At 47.0% G+C, this 17,975-nt stretch overlaps 5 protein-coding genes across 5 annotated transcripts; 2 read left to right on the forward strand and 3 right to left on the reverse strand.

Moving 5' to 3' along the window:
- Positions 1-303: 303 nt before the first annotated feature.
- Positions 304-1,418, reverse strand: M406DRAFT_330421 (uncharacterized protein; the record flags this gene model as incomplete). The annotated part of the gene is made up of 2 exons (XM_040920518.1): positions 304-1,101; positions 1,389-1,418. The coding sequence occupies 2 exons, from the start codon at positions 1,416-1,418 to the stop codon at positions 304-306; spliced, it is 828 nt and encodes a 275-aa protein (XP_040775026.1).
- A 3,744-nt stretch (positions 1,419-5,162) lies between these two features.
- M406DRAFT_260167 (carbon-nitrogen hydrolase) lies at positions 5,163-6,338 on the forward strand (the record flags this gene model as incomplete). The annotated part of the gene is made up of 3 exons (XM_040917347.1): positions 5,163-5,383; positions 5,481-5,943; positions 6,009-6,338. The coding sequence occupies 3 exons, from the start codon at positions 5,163-5,165 to the stop codon at positions 6,336-6,338; spliced, it is 1,014 nt and encodes a 337-aa protein (XP_040775027.1).
- A 3,052-nt stretch (positions 6,339-9,390) lies between these two features.
- Positions 9,391-10,281, reverse strand: M406DRAFT_259569 (carbonic anhydrase; the record flags this gene model as incomplete). The annotated part of the gene is made up of 2 exons (XM_040917304.1): positions 9,391-10,040; positions 10,107-10,281. The coding sequence occupies 2 exons, from the start codon at positions 10,279-10,281 to the stop codon at positions 9,391-9,393; spliced, it is 825 nt and encodes a 274-aa protein (XP_040775028.1).
- A 2,189-nt stretch (positions 10,282-12,470) lies between these two features.
- On the forward strand, positions 12,471-13,891 carry M406DRAFT_330424 (uncharacterized protein; the record flags this gene model as incomplete). Its single annotated transcript, XM_040920519.1, has 7 exons — positions 12,471-12,621; positions 12,782-12,920; positions 12,959-13,057; positions 13,251-13,327; positions 13,590-13,620; positions 13,786-13,789; positions 13,850-13,891. The coding sequence occupies 7 exons, from the start codon at positions 12,471-12,473 to the stop codon at positions 13,889-13,891; spliced, it is 543 nt and encodes a 180-aa protein (XP_040775029.1).
- Positions 13,892-16,461: 2,570 nt separating this feature from the next.
- M406DRAFT_56075 (uncharacterized protein) lies at positions 16,462-17,319 on the reverse strand. Its single transcript, XM_040924564.1, has 4 exons — positions 17,167-17,319; positions 16,987-17,100; positions 16,805-16,918; positions 16,462-16,737 (listed from the first exon to the last, which is right to left on the reverse strand). Exons 1-4 carry the CDS (start codon positions 17,263-17,265, stop codon positions 16,615-16,617), a joined length of 450 nt encoding a protein of 149 aa, XP_040775030.1. The 5' UTR covers positions 17,266-17,319; the 3' UTR covers positions 16,462-16,614.
- Positions 17,320-17,975: the final 656 nt, after the last annotated feature.

A 17,975-nucleotide genomic window follows, 5' to 3' on the forward strand; every position in this document is an offset into this window, starting at 1 on the left:
GCATAAGGAAGCCCATGTTCTGCAGGCGAGATGGATGGGCTAGCACTTTTCGACTGAGACATGTTGTAGGCCATGCATGTCGTAAGGACTTTCATCTGCCTCCTGCTGCAGGAATTATGCTTCCACCAGTCATGGGCCTCGGGTCCGTCGACTCAGGACTGCAACCAATCCCAGACGTCGCTGTGGCCAAAGACTACTTGATTGTGCTGCTGGACACGTGGAAGACCCCCAAAACACGAGAGGATGCCGTTTTTGTTCTCGACCTCTCCGTCGCCCGGAATGAGTCCTGCTATCACACACATCTCATCCGCCCGTATAACGCGTACAGATGACCGGGACGCACGACAAAAGCGGTCGAGCCCACTCCCGCCACTCCTTGGGTATAGCACGCAGCACAAGCGGGAACACGCAGTCTCCTTCACCCGTGGTGCTAAGACGCGAGAGGTGTTCCTCGAACCAGTGTGCCGGAAAATGTCTGCTTGTAGAAAGCCATTGTTCCTTGATGTGCCGCTGATCATCATCCTGCCCGTACGCGTTCAGCACATCCCTGACCACTTCCGCAACAGCTTGGTTGCTGGCGAGCCGTGAATTCTCATGCAGCAGCTTGGACAGCTGGAACCGAATGTCCTCATTATCCGTTGCGCTCACGAGAAAGTCGCTGTTAAGACGCTCCTCTTTGTAGACATCGCTGGGTTGTATCGTAGCAAGCTCCAAGCTAAGTTGTTCATCCGAGTCCGCTGTCGTTGTGATGATGGTCTTACTGCGGCTTTCTCTCAAGGCGAAGAGAATGCGCAGGAATGAGAGCAGCTTGCGTTTCCAGCCGTCGCACTCATCGAGGCTCGCAGTGATGTAGATGTCGTCTGTATGATGCTGGAAATGTCTCCAGTACATCAGCAGATGCTCATCGGTCCACGCCTGGAGCGCCAGCATGTAGCTCGCGATCCGACTGATTTGATCAGACCGTCTGCCCAAACCTTGGTAGGCTAACTGAGAGATACAGGTCCGAAGCGTGGCTCGCAGACTGTTAAAGCGTAAATCGTGGCTATCAAACAGGAAGTAGAAAACCTTCTTACTGCCCTTCTTGTGGGAGTTGACGTATTGCTACACAAACTCGGTCTCGCGATGGGTTTCGATCTTCCAGATCAGGTGCCGTACTCGATCGGCGACAGCAGTAAGGCAATCATCCAGTCGTAAAACGGTGTCTGAACCACGCTTGCCGATAGTGAGGGGATCAAAAGGCGATACATGGGAGAACAGTGCGTTCAGAATTCCAACCTGTGCTTCAGCAAATTTGCCGTCTGCATGCTTGAGCATTAGTGATTCTTTCAATGTCCACTGTTTACTTGATTCGTTTCTATTTCATTTCCGTCGGGCCAAACTTCACTTACAAAGCCAGTCTTCGGTAATGTCGCGACCATGTCCTGACTCAATTCAGAGTGCGACTTGTCGATCCATTCAGCATGCCCGAATTCATTGTGTCGGTTGAAGCGCTATCATTTTCCCCAGGACCTATGAAAGTAAGACAGAGGGGAGTGGTTAAAATCTACTGATCTTCAATTGCTATCCCTCAAATAGACCTTCTTTAGTCATATTACATGTGAAGACGCACATTATCGATGATGGAGCCTTAAGAGACATTAGTTCATGCACTGTGCGTGTAGAATCATATTGGTCTCGACGAAAACCACATGCACCTCATTGATACTTTCAGAAAGACTGTGAAGCAGAGGAAGCAGCTGGTTCGGATTCAAGTTGCCGTTGTCAGCCTGTAAGAGGTACTTGAGTACTTGTTGCTGCAGGGGATCAAATTCAAGCGGTTTATGACCGGGCAGGTAATTCAGAGAAGTCTATTGGGTAGCTATTGTCAGTGATCTCATTCCGAACATGATGAATAACTACTCTGATCTCTACCATAACTCTTGTGGCTGAGATGATACTGTCATATTTGGAGGAATCCTCGGGAGCAAGCACGAGGCTCTGCATGAGAGATTGAGCATTTGTTTAGCATCCCAAATAGCAGAGATCCTTCTGTAGCAGGTCGTACCATCGACTTACTGCTTTCAGAAACAAGCCTCCAAGGCCATGTGAGATGAACACAATGGATCGTTTGACCTAAGTTATTGATTGGAAATATCAAAGTCAGCTTCAATGCGACATAGGGCCGCAGTTTTGTCCATCTTCACTATACGTTGGTTTTGGAGGAACAGGAAAACGATGTAGACCTTGAGTTACACAGACATTCAAGCATTCATGGCGTATATGGCTCATTTTTCTTGTTTTTTCTCTGTTATCCTTCATGGGCGGCGTCGGTTCCACGATCATCACCACATCTCTACCAACCATCACTTATGACCTAGGCGGGAGCAGCGACTATGTATGGATTACGAACTCATACCTATTTATTTGAACCATTCCGCAGCCTTTATACGGTCAGATTGCAAACATATTCGGCCGACGCAACCCTATGATCATGGCGATCGCTCACCCTTGGGAATGGCCTTGCTGAAGGTGCTCAAAGTCCGGAATGTTGATCGCGGGCCGAGTATACGTATTGTCAGATATCATCATCTGCGATATAATCCCGCCTTGATACCGTGAGCCCTATTTGAACGCCTTCCTATCGACTGCTGCTGTTGACGCCACGATAGGTTCTATTATTGGCGACGCTCTAGCTCAGATAAATTGGCGCCGGGTTTTTATGAGTCATCTATTACCATCTGGGCCGGCAAGCTTGTTTTGAGTGATGCTGACCTTCTCCTGCTTTAGTGGATCAACCTCCCCATCTCGGGATTGGGCTTCATAGCTTTGCTTTTGGGTTTGAATGTCAAATACAAACGCAGCCCTACGTGGCTCTACGTTACATGCACGATAGCTCTCGACAAGGTGATTGAATCGGGCAGCTGAAATCTCGGGCATTTCTGCGATAAGAAACAAGACAACACCAAGCACTGGGTGCGGCGTATAATTTGTGAGGCTAGAGTAAACAAATACTCTATCTGTTGTCCTTTGACGCATCCATCCTGCTCTCCTCCTCTCTTCGTTCCATCATTACAGCCGTGGCAGCATGAGAAAGGAGCGATGCAGCAGAGGAGGCACCGGATGTAGACGGAAATGACTGAAACCAAGCCGATGATAGATCAGATATAACAGCCCGTTGGAGTTCGATATATGATTTGCATAAACTGGTGGTTTCTGGATGGTTTGCTTGAGAAGGTTGTCCTCTGCTCCTGAGGAGGAGCTGTGCGAATGCGAATGTCTGTGAGAGAAAAGGATCCTTATGGGAGGAGCATAAGATAATGCAAGGACATATTAACGGGGCTGGAAAGAAATTACGTTAGTCTTTGTACATATCTATTATCGTAGGAAGATCTCATTGAAATATAACTTGTATTAAACGCTCATTATCCGATACTTATCGTTAGCAGCATTGCTCGCTTCTTCCTTATAGTCATCATCATCTGAATTCTCGTCTTCATTCATATAATTGATCTCGTCCTCATCTATATCGTGGAAAGATATAATTCAGAGCAATGGACAGAGAGGAGAGGGACACACTGGTTTCGGATACTAAGTTGCCATCGCAAGTTGTTCTGGAAAGTAAATAAGGAAAAGGAAAGGAAACAAAGCTGAGCAATTAGGGTCACACACTCTCTCTTGCAGCCAACCCTCCCTCTCAAGACACACATCATAGGACCAAAAGCTAACATGTCTGTAAAATTAAGGATGTTTACTTTACTGATACATGTTTGCAAAGTAGCACCACTAAGAAAAAGTAAAAGAAACGAGGACTCGAAGATAAAGCTACCAGATTCAGAAAATAGGGGGGAGGGTATAGTGGGGGAAAGAGGGCAACGCAACTGAATAGTGGACTGACACTGCCGTGATTCGAATTTCGGCTGTTCTACTCACTTGGTGAGCCAAATACGAATTTCAGCAACTTTACCACTAACGCATGATATGTATTACATGCCATCATATAACCATTTCATGCCCGCGACGGCTCGTTCTCAGCAGAGCTGATGGATAGATCAGAGGCTGTCATTGAGATCGTCCGCAGCAAAGGATGTGAACAGCACTTTGATCGCCAGGTGCCGTGTGGAGACGAGGCGATATGCTCTGTTAATCTACACATGTAAATATAGTTTATGCAAATCTTGAAAAGCTAAATTGTTCGCAATTGAAGTGCTAATCAAGCCAAATTCTCCAGTATGATGTACATAAAGCTCACTCTCATTTGGGGTGCATCGACATGCCGATTCGGTTCCTGGCTACTTCATAGAGATTGATGCCAGTACTTAGCCTGTAGATATCGACAGGCAGAGTGTAAATATGACCCGGCTTGCAGCCAGAGGAGGTAAGCCATCACACACCTCACGACCGTTGGCGCCCTTTGAGCTGTCCCTGAGACCTGCTGATACTTGCGCTCAGACCGCCGAGCAGGCGTTCCGTCCAGGCCCTGAAGGCTCATGTGACATTCTCTAGAGCAGCAGGTCTGGGAGATGTTGACCGGCCGCGATATACCATTGAGCAGAACCGAGAATGGAACCAGCCCTGCTGGGCCACTTGCGGGTCAGCGTCAGCTCCTGGACGGCGAGCGCCGACATCCCTTCAGATGTGGACAAGGAAATCAGGGTAATGTTAACTCCCTGTAGACCGATGGAGCAGCTATTGGCCTGCCCGATGAGGGGAAGTGTTTCAGCTCAGACCGGATCAATCGTAATATATACCGTTATCTGAATTTGTAAAACAAGCCCAGAGATAACCTACGTTTCTCGCATACAGATAAATAAGTCTGCAAGAACTGCAGTCCCTCTGAGCATGTGAACTAGCTAGAATTTTCAATAGTTCATATCACGTTGACCCAGATACTTGCAGAGGGTGTGATGGACATGCATGGTGCCAAAATATGTCCTGCTATGTTCCACCACAATCGCTGCCCAACAGCGGCCAGGCCGCCCGCAGATAGGACATTCAGAGTGGTAAGCAGGTATGCTGGCTATGTGATGGGGCAAATGTTTCTCCAAACGCCACCAACTATAAAGTCCGCAAGTTGCCCTCACCCAGACGCCCTTTGGGGTGTTCTCCATCATCAACCCTACACACATCCCCAAAGTACCTACATTCGCAAGCGTATCCACAATCCCAGCATTGTAACCTTCAAGATGCCTGCCGCTGCCGACGGAACAACGGTCCTTCCTCAGCTGGAGCCCCGGCTCCAGCCTAGGATTGTACGCGTCGCCGCGGCTCAGTTCGAGCCCGTGCCTTTTGATCTCGAGGCCAACATCGCCAAGGCCTGCAAGTACATTACCGAGGCGGGGCATAAGGGAGCCAAACTCATCGCATTCGCGGAATGTGCGATTCCAGGTTATCCCTACTGGATCTGGTGAGAACATCCCCAGCAACAATGTCGTTCGAGACGCATGACTGCATGAGACGAATATTGACCCCGCGCCCTTCCATCCAGCTAACAATGAGTCTAGGACCCGCTCCATCGACATGGAGATGGCAGAGAAGTACATGAATAATTGTCTCAAGGTCGACTCACCCCAGTTCCAGCTGCTCTGTGCCGCTGCCAAAGAGGCCAAGGTCTCCGTCCACCTGGGCTTCTCCGAGCACTACAACCGGACCTTGTACATCGCCTCGGCCATGATCGGCGCCGACGGCGAGATCAAGATGACGCGGAGGAAGATCAAGCCAACGCACATGGAGCGGACCATCTTCGGGGACGGGAGCGGCGCGTCGCTGATGAATGTCGTCGACATTCGCGGCATTGGCAAGGTCGGCGGCCTCAACTGCTGGGAGCACACTCAGCCCTTGCTCCGTTACCATACTTACAGCCAGGGAGAGGAGATTCATGTCGCCGCATGGCCCGCGATGCTCAGCTGGGAAAGTGGCAAGAGTCCCTATCACACTGCAGCTGAGGGTAAGGAAGCCTTAGAGCAAGTGCCGCTTGACAAGTCATAAGCTGAAAAGCATTTGTGATGGCAGGGGCCAAGGTCCTCACTCAGATCCACAGCGTTGAAGGCAGCTGCTTTTCCCTCTACGTCAACAGCATCCTGCCACAGAGCACCATCGACCTTCAGAATTGCAAGGAGGGAGCTCTCTTCAACAAACCCGGCGGAGGCTTGACGCAGATCTTCGCACCCGACGGATCGCCACTTGAGACCTACGTGCAGACGCTGAAGGAGGACGAGGAGGGTCTTGTCATTGCTGATCTTGACTTGAGGGAAATCGACAGAGCGAAGCATTACCTCGACACCCACGGACATTACAGCCGACCCGACCTCCTATGGCTCGGCGTCGACAAACGTGAGAAGAAGCACGTCCGGTACGAATAATAATCCTACTTGGCAATAAGAACATGATAGGATCATGATCTGTGGTCTTTCTTCGCGGAGCAGGGGCAACGACCGTGGGTACTTCTTTCCCTTTTAAATCAGACTCATTATGTAACAACTGGCAAGACCCTGAACTAGAACTCCTCGTGTCTTTTTGTAGATCTATCGCCTTTCTTGCATCTGGACTTTTCATATGAGATCGAACTCGGAGCATCTGAGAGGAAGCTGGCTCTGTGACTGGCAGCTCAGATGATCTGGGAAGAGAACCCTCCCAGCATCGCCGCAACCACTTTACAGTAATTGTCGAGAAATCCATGCGTGTGGCTTCCTCTTCTGCTTTGGAGTAGATAGTAAGCAGACAGGGAACACAGCCTCTACACAGCCGTTGAAGCTTGTAGACAGTGCTAGGTGGCTGTACCCTCGCAACTCATGATGAAGTTAGTATGTGTAGTCAAGAGGTTAATCTGGAAGAGATTACAAGTTGAAAAAGGTGGAAAGCCCACGAAATTAAATTTCGAAGATATATAATAAGACAACTACCAAAGCAAATGCACCACCCCCTCTTCCAACTTGCGGGGACTTTAGTAGTCCAGGAAAGTGAGTCCCTGACATGGTTTGGTAACATGAATATGACCATCTATATCCTGCAATGGCTGAGCGACATTCCTTGTGTAAGGCCTTATCCTAAACGTGGCTTGATTCGAGGGACTTGATGATATTTGCTTTACAGTAGCGTGATATTCAATATTACCCATCCCAGTAAGTACTTGCGAGGTCACAAAGTGGTTTTGCATAAAGGCCAACCTGCCTTGCGATCTTCGAGCGGCACTGCATATCAACAGGCTCACGGTACTCCTTACGTCGGAAGGGGAAGAACAAAGAAGAAAAAGAAAGACAGAGAGAGAGAGACAAACAAGTCGAGCAACGCTTGCGTGGTCAGCCACTCCTATCATCAAGCCACTTGCTCTATAGTTATTCTACTACTTCTCAGTCATGGCTGCAACAAGTTGTCAGGATACTGTGTCCCAACTCCTTGTACATTTCCAACATCTCTCATCGATCCCATTCGACCTTTCAGCTCTAAATTTGAACGAGCCCACAACGGAAACAGGGTGCGACCTTTATGTTGGCTGGTATTTCAGAACTTCGCAACAATGGTTGGCATTATAGCCAAAATTAAAGGCTTGCTTATCTGATTTCTTGCAGATCAGGTGTTTGTGCCTGAGATACATTTTATTCGACCCTGCAAGGGAAGCCTACGAAAATGCCCTCGATATCCTCAAGACGATCCTTGCCTCCAAGGAGCAACAACTTGTCTAGCTGTGGAACCAGCACTCAATGCAAGATGTCCAAAAAGCCGTCGCAGAAGTGTTGGAGGAGTACATATCTTATGCGACAGCTAAAAGGCGTCACCACTCCCAGCTGACTGTAAACGGCTGTGGCCGATATAGCTGCGTAGACTGTCGGACTCACACAAATCTAGGTTCGGAGCCTCTAAACGTTAACAATGGCTTTCAAATTGTTCTACAAGAGTCGTGTACTACGGAGCCGTGTTCGATATGTTCGTCCAACACCACCTGGAGTATGTCTTGCTAGCCTGGGGAGCAATGAAATTTGTTTTCATCTCCATCTTGAATCACCATGAGCTGTTCGCGAGACATGGAAGGCGGTCTCCGACGTGGCAGATGTGCTGCCACGAACCGAGCTCCACTCGATTTTATATCCCACGACTTGCATGTAAGAAGCAGTACCACTGCTGTACGTGAAACTTGTCGAGTTCATAGTGAAGGCCATTAAGTTTTGTAGCAAGGGGAAGGCAAGACATGTCCTTGCAGCCATTGCTCATCCATTCATCATGAAGTTCAGGAGCATCATTGACGAGATAACAATTTGGTTGAGACGAGTGGATGAACTCACGAGTGCTGCATCCAAGGCTGCGATCCGACATCTCAATGTGAAGGTGCATGGGATGAACAAGACCTTGCTCCAATTGATCCAGATGGTTACCGGTAAGCCTATTTGCATGTTAATTCTACCTGTATAAGGGGCTGACGGCGGTCGACTAACGCATAAGCAGTACAGCAACAGACATGAAGGCCAATGCGACTGTGTTCAGGGTACCCTTTGGTTAAATACGTATCCACAAGTGGATTGGAAGAAGAAAATTGATCCTGATTAAGAGTCTGGCCAGGATATGGTTTACATATAGATAATCACACTGCCTTCAAGCTTAGTGGACAAGAACTGCAATATGCTATAAGTCGAGGGTGGGTTTGTTTAACGAATTATCTGGTTGGATATATGTTGGTCTAACTTACATGCATACATCACACCTCATCCTTCAAAAGGATCTAAATACTATAACCCATTTATACTATCCAAGAAATTGTTAGTTATGAAACGAGTTAAGTGGAATAATAGACACAAGAAGCTAGATATCTGGCTGAGCCCTCTATTCTATATAACTCATTTCATGACCTGCATATTCAATACATTATAATACATAGGCAGAAGAAGTGGGATTCAAGCCTATTGGTTTCCATGCTTACTCGTGCTTTGACTCCTAAGCTGGCTTGTCAAGACAATAAAAACTCCTCACCTTTGCCGCTGCTGAAGTATCCAAGAGCCACCCAAGATCCATTTTGCAACATGAAAATGTCAATGCATGAGAGTATTAGTGTTTTTAAAAGAGCTATAATCGAGCCACTGAGACATCAAAACTCCATTACAATCCATTTACTCTGCTTGCACAACAATCTCATATGCAATAATTAGCTTTGAAGCAATTAACTGATTCCATGCATAAATGGTGAATCACTGGTCCTGAGCAGTACACAGCTTCGCCAGTAAGTTAGCTGCTAGTACTCTAATTAATTTCTTCCATCTAGTTATCTATCTCTTTTCCTGTTCCATCTCCCTTTCCTACACTTGTTATCAGTCCCTTTTCTATTACTTCCTAGTCTTAATAGCACATCACCCCATATGTATTTCGACCAGCAAAGCTATGGTTTTCATGTGTTGTTGCAACATGATAACACCACTTTGTAAAACTCTATTCATTTATGCGATGAAGCCAGACCTGCTGCTCGTCGCGGGCGCTGTAGGTGCTCGCACCCAGTATAGCCTGCATCTGTTCGATCCCAACAAAGAGAATATCGCGCGCGATGAACCAGCGGATACCCTCGGAGCATGGTGGGCTGGTCAGGCTTCCCTGGTAAGTCCAGTACTCGTTAAACCAGCTGACACTATCGAGAGCGAGTGAGAGGTCAAGAGTAGCCTCCTGGACGGTGTCAGTCTCATTGAAACCGATCATAGCCGGCAGCTGAGCGAAGAAAGCGTTGTCCACGTTGCCTGGGTCGATGCGGAAGGCAAGAACAGCTTTCTCATGGCCCGAGGCATTGACGTGCACGAAGTGCATCTCGGCTTTGGAGCGCATGCCCCCCACCGTATGGTCGGCCGGCGCGTGCAAATGCCACCCCGTTAAGTAGGTAGTCTCGTTGTCGTAAGTCAAGGATGGGGCCGAGGTATAGTCCTCGCCTTCAGTATGTGATGGAGTGAAGGCAGGCCCGAAATTCCAATTGAAGAAAGTCCCTGTCACGTTGCTGTCGTACTGAAAGGTCGGTCGATGATTTGATGCTAGGCCATTGGAAAGGCTTAGAGCGATAGGCGATTGTTGTGTGCCGGTCTGACAGAGACCATAGTCTGCATTAAATATTAGTGTTGAGTAAGGAAAGCCTTGCTGACATGTGTCAAGCTCGAAGGGCTTACCTGGGTTCATGCTGCCCCAGTCAAAGGACGCTTGATAAGACCAGTCTGGCGATACTGTTGCTCTGTCTGCAAGATGTCTTGCTTTTACAGCAAGCAGCTGGTGGTTGTCATGAGTTGGGCATGCCATGTTGCTTGCCACTAAGGAGAGTACTGCTATAAAGGTAAAGAGCGTCATTTTGATAAAAAAAGGAGTCAAAAAAAGAAGTGAATATGAAAGAATGTACTGATAGCTTCTATGCTTGGTAAGGAATAATATGTTAATGATTGTGAAAGCTATAAAAAGCAGTTACCAGGCACTAAAATATCCTCTGCTGAGCATGCTCTTATATACAGTGCGTTTATATTTGAGTTTGTACAAGCCCTACTTGGCAAATGATTTCACAAATCATCATGTGGAGAGTGTGAGATTATGTGTTGATCTTGAATCAACATCCCAGAACTGCTTGAACTGACATCTCTAGAGCATTCAGTGGCCAAAATGAAGCCACATGGAAACTGTAAGTGGTCAACTCAAAAAGTAGCCAAACCCACTAGTTAGAATTTGGCCTAGTCTGCTCAGAAGAATATAGTATGTAAAGCAACGCAAAGTTTTATCATGCTAAAGCAATCGCCAGTATATTCCACAAGACGTACACCTATGTCTCATCACTCATTCCCCAGTATAGGAAGATCTACCCACATAACCTGACTCTGCTCAATGGGTCTTCCCACCTTTCTTGGCGGCCAACTCCTTATGTCTCCTTACAGTGCCATAGTAAGGATTCTTGCTATAACCCATTCAACATGCAGATCACAAAGTAGATAGCCAGCAAGGTGTTGGAACTCACCGTCCATAACGTAAGCATTTTATTACATGAGCAATGACAAGGCTGAAGTGATCAGCCATCGCTCCAATCGAGTCGAATGAATATACTTCAATCCAAGATATTAAGTCTGCAATACTAAATATATTACTAACAGCCATTTAATTAAATACATCTTTTTAGTTGTCAAACTAAGTATGTAGTTGGCATATATGGACCAGTGTTTTTGCTAGTGAAGTGTCGCAATCAAAAGGATTATTACTCAGTTGTTTCGAATTAACTTATTGACTCGTCTACACATTCTACCAAGGCAAATCCCGGGGCAAGCGCCAAGAAAGCTAATATAGCTTACAATGCAACTTTGGCTTGTTAATTGCTAGTTATCTAGGACTGACTGGCTACCCCCTTCGCTCGCTTGTCGGGAACGACCGAACGAACTTTAATAGCTGTGTGAGCTTGAGCTTGAGCGCGAGTACCACATGTCAAAAACGGGACACGAGGGCAGTCTTCACCGAATGCGACTATGTAGATTCTTTTGGCTGCGAAGAACGCTTTTCGGCACGCCCGAAGACCCGCTCATGTAAAAGGATCACCGCAGCTCGATTGATGTTGTTTGCATTACTAATTGTCAGTGTGTCGTACTATTAGTCCAGGCATCGTCGATCTGGAAGAATTGAATGCTCTCCACTGGTAGGTGGCTTGCATTTGTGATTATATAGTGAGACGGAATTCCCATCAAGGACATCTGGTCGAGAAGCCTGCGCTGGACGACAAACCAATCCAGCGAATTCAGCGTCTTGTACTCGTTGCAGGGTTGTGACGGATCCGGATCCATATTGGCTTGTCGGCATCGTAGGCGCCGACTATCCACTTGGCTCGTGATCGGAGGGGGCGGTCGATGAGGGAGTGCGCAATGGGTCCGTAATATGAGGGATCCAATGCATCGAGCAGGCGGGGCGCGGCACCACCTGGATCCTCCCTGTGTCATCAAGGCTGCACGACTCGGCGAGGATGGCTTCGAGCGGGCTGAGCATGTCGGGCTTGGACTTGTAATCGACGTTAGCTTTCATGGAGATACTTGCCGCTGTTGCCTTGCCGGATTCTAGGATCTTCTTGCGGTTGCGGAACAAGGCTATCATCAACGCCGCACCAGCCATGGCCATGGAAGGAGGGCTAGGTAGACAAGGTTAGCAGCGTGCTTGACGGAAAGGTAAAAGACGCCATGCTCAGTACCGATGTTTCGATCATAGGGGTCCCCGACTGAGACCTAAAGTCTCTCCGGTACAAGACGGTCAAGAAGACGACGGACCCCGAGAATGTCTTTATCAAGGGTGGTCTGCTCTTGATGTTGGTACTCAAAGACGCTAATCGCGCTTCGAGGGTGGTCCTCGACTAATTATGCTTTGGCAAGGATCCGCTGCCAACACTCAAGGCCGGCGAGTCCGCCAACAAGGCTGGCGACTTGAGCAGCAGTTCTGCGTGCCTTATCCCAAGAGCCAAGGCTCCATTTCGATCAGGAATATGGGTTTCGAATACGGAAGTGAAGACACCCTCTGTCAAAATGGACGCCTCGGTGGTCATTAGGCTCCCGGCCTTTGATCTACTAGGATTCAGCCTAGGGCTTGCCTTCACCAAGGGCTCTTCTCTTGGCAACCCTCCGGAGCCCAGGGCCCTTCTAGGAGCGCAGGTTATCTCGTATGAGCGCAGTCCAGGTATGTTAGGCGGTATGTTTCGCACCTTTGCGGAGGGCAATGCCAAGATATACCAGGGAGCTGTTGTCCTCAGCTACCAGCCCTAGCTATTCAGCACTGCTGGCTTCTACAGCGAGGTTGAGCAACCGGACAAGACCACACCACCTTCTCTTTCGGCCAGATCTCGGGTTCCACTGCCGACTTGGGTACAATACCACTCTGCGCTTCCTCACTGCTGCCGAGGGGCCGCGGTTTTCCTTCATCTCACGGCCCCAGGGAGTGGACGACCCAGACAAGACGTCGCTTACCCAACCCCTCAGGTATATTATCAACAGCGGCTGGGTGACTCCGAATATAGCGCTTCCGCTCTCCACTCGCAATTTGTGGCCTTCTCGGCTCTCCAAGGCGATTGGGTCCCCACTGAGTACCCAACAACCCTAAAGTTGGCCATCGCCTGGTAGTTCAGCAGCCCGATCTCGGTTCGTGACGAGGCCTACCTTGCCATCACACAAACCATATACATAGGCAACAGCCTACAGAACGCCTCCCTACGCCTATATCCTCTTCAAACTTTATACGGGGTTTATATTGACTTCCTATCAACTTCCAGCCTTTCTACTTTGTCGCTGACGAGCTGGTGGTGGCCTCAGCGTCAGTGTGCACTTCGTGCTGGATCTGCGGCAACTTCGAGCCTCGAAGGCCTGCCAGCCCGCGGCACCGTCCTCGTGTACGTCTGGGTGTTTAGGTTTGGTATTGATTTTGGTGGCGATTATGAAAGCCCACCGAATATCTCCATCTATGAACTGATCAACCCTGCTTGAGGACAGTCCCAAGGTTGCGAGAAAGCGTCTTTCGCTACCATTATAGCCTTCACGCCGCTTGACTTGGACGCAGATTTTGAGAGCTGACTGGGCGTTTGAATCGGGCCTCTTCACCCAAGACTCGGAGTTTGGACAGTGACATAGCGCAACTAGACTCATCAGCCGCAGCCGGAACTGGCCTGCATGTGCTCCCTGCAAAGTCAGTTCTCGCTCCCAGTGGCAATGCGGACTCCAATCCCAACGCCGAGCCATGGGTTGTTCACCAAGGCTTAGCTGCTTAGAATTTCAATGCGATATGTAAGTAAGCAATAGGCTTTACTTCACTAAAAAGGTGTTGATAAAGTACTTAGTCTGTGTTTTCAAGTAAGGTACGTAATATAACTTAGCTATAAGATGTTAGGTTTTTAGGAGTAAAGATTGAGCTACAGATTTCACAGAACGACAGGAGACAAATTAACAACAAGCAATAGGGAAATGTAGAATAAAAACATATTGAAACTGATAATTATATCATATAGCAGTATAATAAGCACTGTAGGAATCCGAGTATTCATAATATATGCGGGACATTTTTTATGATAAATAGTAGCATCAAGTACAAGCTTTGAAACAGAAATCAATGCTATTTGTTAAATAATCTCTTATCGATCATAGCTGTAAAGGAAAAAAGTTGATAACTAAGTAAAAGCAGGGAAAATGAGCAAAAAGTTGAACATGAAGATAGCTCATAAAAAATGATTAGCTCTCGTTCGTCATTCAGATTTCGCTCAATTAGGAAGATGATTTTGGTAGGTTTTATTTTGAAAAGATACATTTCTCAAGTTAAAATATCTTCATGAAGTAAGCAGATATTTCTTAGGGAGTGGGTAGGAGGAGGAGCTGAGCGAAGCGAAGCGAAGGGGGGGGCTGCGAAGCAGGAGCTCTTCTTATAAAGAAAGACTGAAAAGAGAGCAAGAAGAAGAGGAAAGAAGAGGAATAGATGAAGCTATTCACAGTTTATTAGTAACAAATAGCGTCTGCAATCGGAGTAAGCTTGCTTACGGAGGCTCTACGGTATTTCTGAGTAAGTCAAAGCACCCACTTCACATCACCTGATCAGCCACACCATATATATACACATATATTTGTTATATATATTCCTCATTCTATTCAGCCACCACGATGCAGTCCTCTTGTTCAGTAGGCAATTCGATATCGCTCTCTTCATCCTGACTATCTGTATGTCAATTGACTGCATTTTGAGCACTCCGTATATCGTCAATATCTGCAAATCTCGAATTTGGGCTTGTATCAACTCTTCTTCTTTTCGTTGGCCTTCTAGCCTCAGCCTGCTTTTCTAGTACCTCGATCTTCTCTAAAGCCTGAGCCAGTTAGAAGTCCCTCTGGCTAAATGCTTTTCATATCTTTCTGAAGAGTATTTGTTGTATTGGGGTTGTTGAAAGTTGATGCTGGTTCTTCTGTAGCTTGTGGTATATATCTTTAGCCTTGAGAGGAGTTGGAAAGGTGGCTAGCTGGCTTGAGGAGGCTTTCTGAGTAAGCTGAGATGCTGTTGATGCTGTTGAACTTGAATTTGCCTTGGCCTGGATATGCTGAGGAGTGTTCTCGAGAAGAAGAGGGCTGAGGGGTGGCTTAGAGGGCCTGACAAGCCATAAACCAGAAGCTTTCTACCCTGATTTGATATTCTGGCTCGAAAGGCCTTCCAAACGAGCCTCATAATAAGTCTTTAGGAATAAACGCTTGCTAAATACTGTTCAATCCCCCTACTGGCTTATATAGCTGACCTTTCGTCTGTATACCCTCTTGAGAGACGAGAAGACCCCTAGATCGAGAGGTTGAAGCACGTAAGAGGTATGAGAAGGCAATTAAACCAACAGGATGTTGTTTTGATAGCATTGCTACATAAACTCGTTAGTTGTATGGCTGCTGTGGCCATCCAGAACTGATAGTCTAGCCTCTGAGGGGTCTGCTGGCTTGCTGCCTGGGATGAAGATCTTTGCCAGTCATTCAAGTGCTATAGCATTATCAGTCCATCCGTTCTTCGTAGATATGAACTGCTAGCCTTTGAAAGAGTCTAAGAGAAGAGGAAACTACTGTTATTGAACCGTTTGCCTCTTGAAAATTACCAGAGGAAGGAGATAAGCACCTGTAGCAGAAATACACTCGAGAAAAGAAGTCCAGAACCTCAACCCAGGCTCTTTTTGATGGATTGAACATGAAGAAGAGCTACCAAGAACTAATACATTCTCTCCTTAGCTCTCAATTATCCCAGCCTTATCCATATTCCACTGATTAGCTAGCTTAATAGCTTGAATTTAAGGAAGATCGAAAAGATGAAACCAAGGCTGTATTACCTTTGTTGTAGCTCCATTAATTCGTTCAGAAGCTGGCTGTTGATTCTTTCGAACCTGTATCTCTGGATTTCTCCTCAAAAAGCCCTCAGTCCACCTCTTTCCTAGCTCTTGAGAATCTTTTTGGACCTTGAGAATCCTCCGAGCGAAATGCCTTAGTTCTGAGTGGCTAGGAGGAAGCCTTAGGCTCTTCTGAACTAGGATCCATTGAGCCAGTTCTCTCTCCTGGTCAATAGAAAGCTTTTGCTGGTTTTGATGAGCTAATCTGTGCGATTCCGTTCCTGCTAGACGATCTCGAAGAGTAGCCCTTGGAATCCCGTACTTGCGCGAGGCTTGTTTCTGTGACAAGCCTTTTTTGACAGCCTCGATAGCCTCAGCTATCTCATCTTCGGTGTATGGCTTCATGATAGTCGTATAAAGGCCCTGTGAAAAGATGAAGTTGATTGAATTAGAAATGGGTGAGAAAAGGCTATCAAAGTAAAGGGGGTGGAAATGGCGGTGTGGCTGATTAGGGGTGACGGGAACCAGGGGTGATGTGAAGTGGGTGCTTTGACTTAGCTGATACGCGAACTCACGACATCTAGGGCTATAGAACATGAACTATGACAAACTGAGATAGATAACCGAGGAGGTATACATAAGTGATTCATAAAGAATGTCAGGTTATTCCTGCCCCTATGCATGGGAATTGGTAATGACTGTTATATTTGTATCTTATAGTAATGACTGGTGCGTTTGGTTTCTCACAAAAGTTCAGAATTTGAGCAATAGAAGCCTACTGTGGCCCGCATGTGTCTTGGAATGTCATGCCCTCAAGAATTTGAGACTGCACCTCCAAAGCCATCTTAAGATGCAGCGGCACAAGCCGCTTCGCAAGCAATAGCAAGCGGTGGAAATTCCTCAAGTGGTAGGCAGGCTACTTCGCACGCCAACTCCTCGCCAGTGCTAGCGACAGCATCCTCTATATCCTGCACAGAAATCTTGTCTCAGCTTATTTCATACGTTGAATTGAGTCACAGAAATACTAGAACTTACACGCTTCACCTTCGCATCTGCAGCGGCACAAGCTGCTTCGCAAGCAAGAGCAAGCGGGGGGAATTCTTCAAGTGGTAGGCAGGCTAGCTCGCATGCTAGCTCTTCTCCAACGCTCTTTATAAAAGTCTAGATTCAGCTGGCTTATACTTTGAAGTATTGGTCATAGAAATACTAAAACTTACACGCTTCGCTTTGGCCTCTGCAGCAGCACAAGCTGCTTCGCAAGAGCTGACCAGCGGAGGAAAGTTGTCGAGCAGTTGGCAAGCCTCTTTGCATGCTAGCTCTTCGCCGGCACCCTATGAGAAATCTGATTTTAGCTTATTTTGTGCTTATATGTATTCGTAACGGGATATATAACTTACGCGCTTGCTTACGGTTGTCTGAAGTCGATCCATGCTTGTCTGAGGGAAAGCAGAAACCATTGAGGCCATGAGGCAAGTCGAGATAGCAGAGAAACGCATGTTGGCTGACGGAGTGTAATAGTGAGTGAAGAGTGAACAGGGTTTGTAATTGACTTTGGTTTGATGTTTCTGTATTGTGATTGTGCTTGAGAGTTCGAAGACTGAATGTCAGAACTCGGAGTCATTCTTGCCATATATATACTTTTCTGGCGTAACTATAAATTGCCTTTCACGAAATTTTAAGATATCGAGAACGCTTATGTTTTCCAGTTTCAATATATCATGATTCATAGCTCTTTTGCCAAGCATTAACTTCAATTCCGTTTTCAGCGATTCTGTTTCCCTATTTCACATATTCATACTATACTAGTCTTTATATCACTTCGTAGAATACCAGTAGAATACTGCTCAGGTGACTTATGTATATATATCGCTGAGAAGCTATTTTCAATCCCTTTGGCTTCTTTCGACCGAGACATGAGCCTCATTCCGTTAGCGTAGTATTCACGTGGGACTTCCCGTGTTCTTGCGAGGCTCTAAGGAAGTATTTCATTGTTGTCTTCTAATTCACTTTCCTTTATCAGGGAAGGCCGGTTGCTTCTTCGTGCCACGTGCTTCCTAGCTCAACTTGGACTCTGAATCAGTATCAACGAGTCAAACATATGACGTATACTGAGAATGATCTTGTTTACCTTGTAACCTCTAACATGCTTGAAAGGTCCTTTCCGCCGGGCCGCATGCTTTTTCGGATTGATGGAAATCGGCAACGT

Source organism: Cryphonectria parasitica (genome assembly GCF_011745365.1).
Source record: "Cryphonectria parasitica EP155 unplaced genomic scaffold M406scaffold_5, whole genome shotgun sequence".
Lineage (NCBI taxonomy): Eukaryota > Fungi > Ascomycota > Sordariomycetes > Diaporthales > Cryphonectriaceae > Cryphonectria > Cryphonectria parasitica.

Coding starts and splice junctions, on each gene's coding strand:
- M406DRAFT_56075 (XM_040924564.1), bottom strand. CDS start 17,265: ATGCGTTTCTCTGCTATCTCGACTTGCCTCATGGCCTCAATGGTTTCT. Junction 17,101..17,166: donor AGACAACCGTAAGCAAGCGC/GTAAGTTATATA, acceptor GATTTCTCATAG/GGTGCCGGCGAAGAGCTAGC. Junction 16,738..16,804: donor CAGATGCGAAGGTGAAGCGT/GTAAGTTCTAGT, acceptor ATTTCTGTGCAG/GATATAGAGGATGCTGTCGC.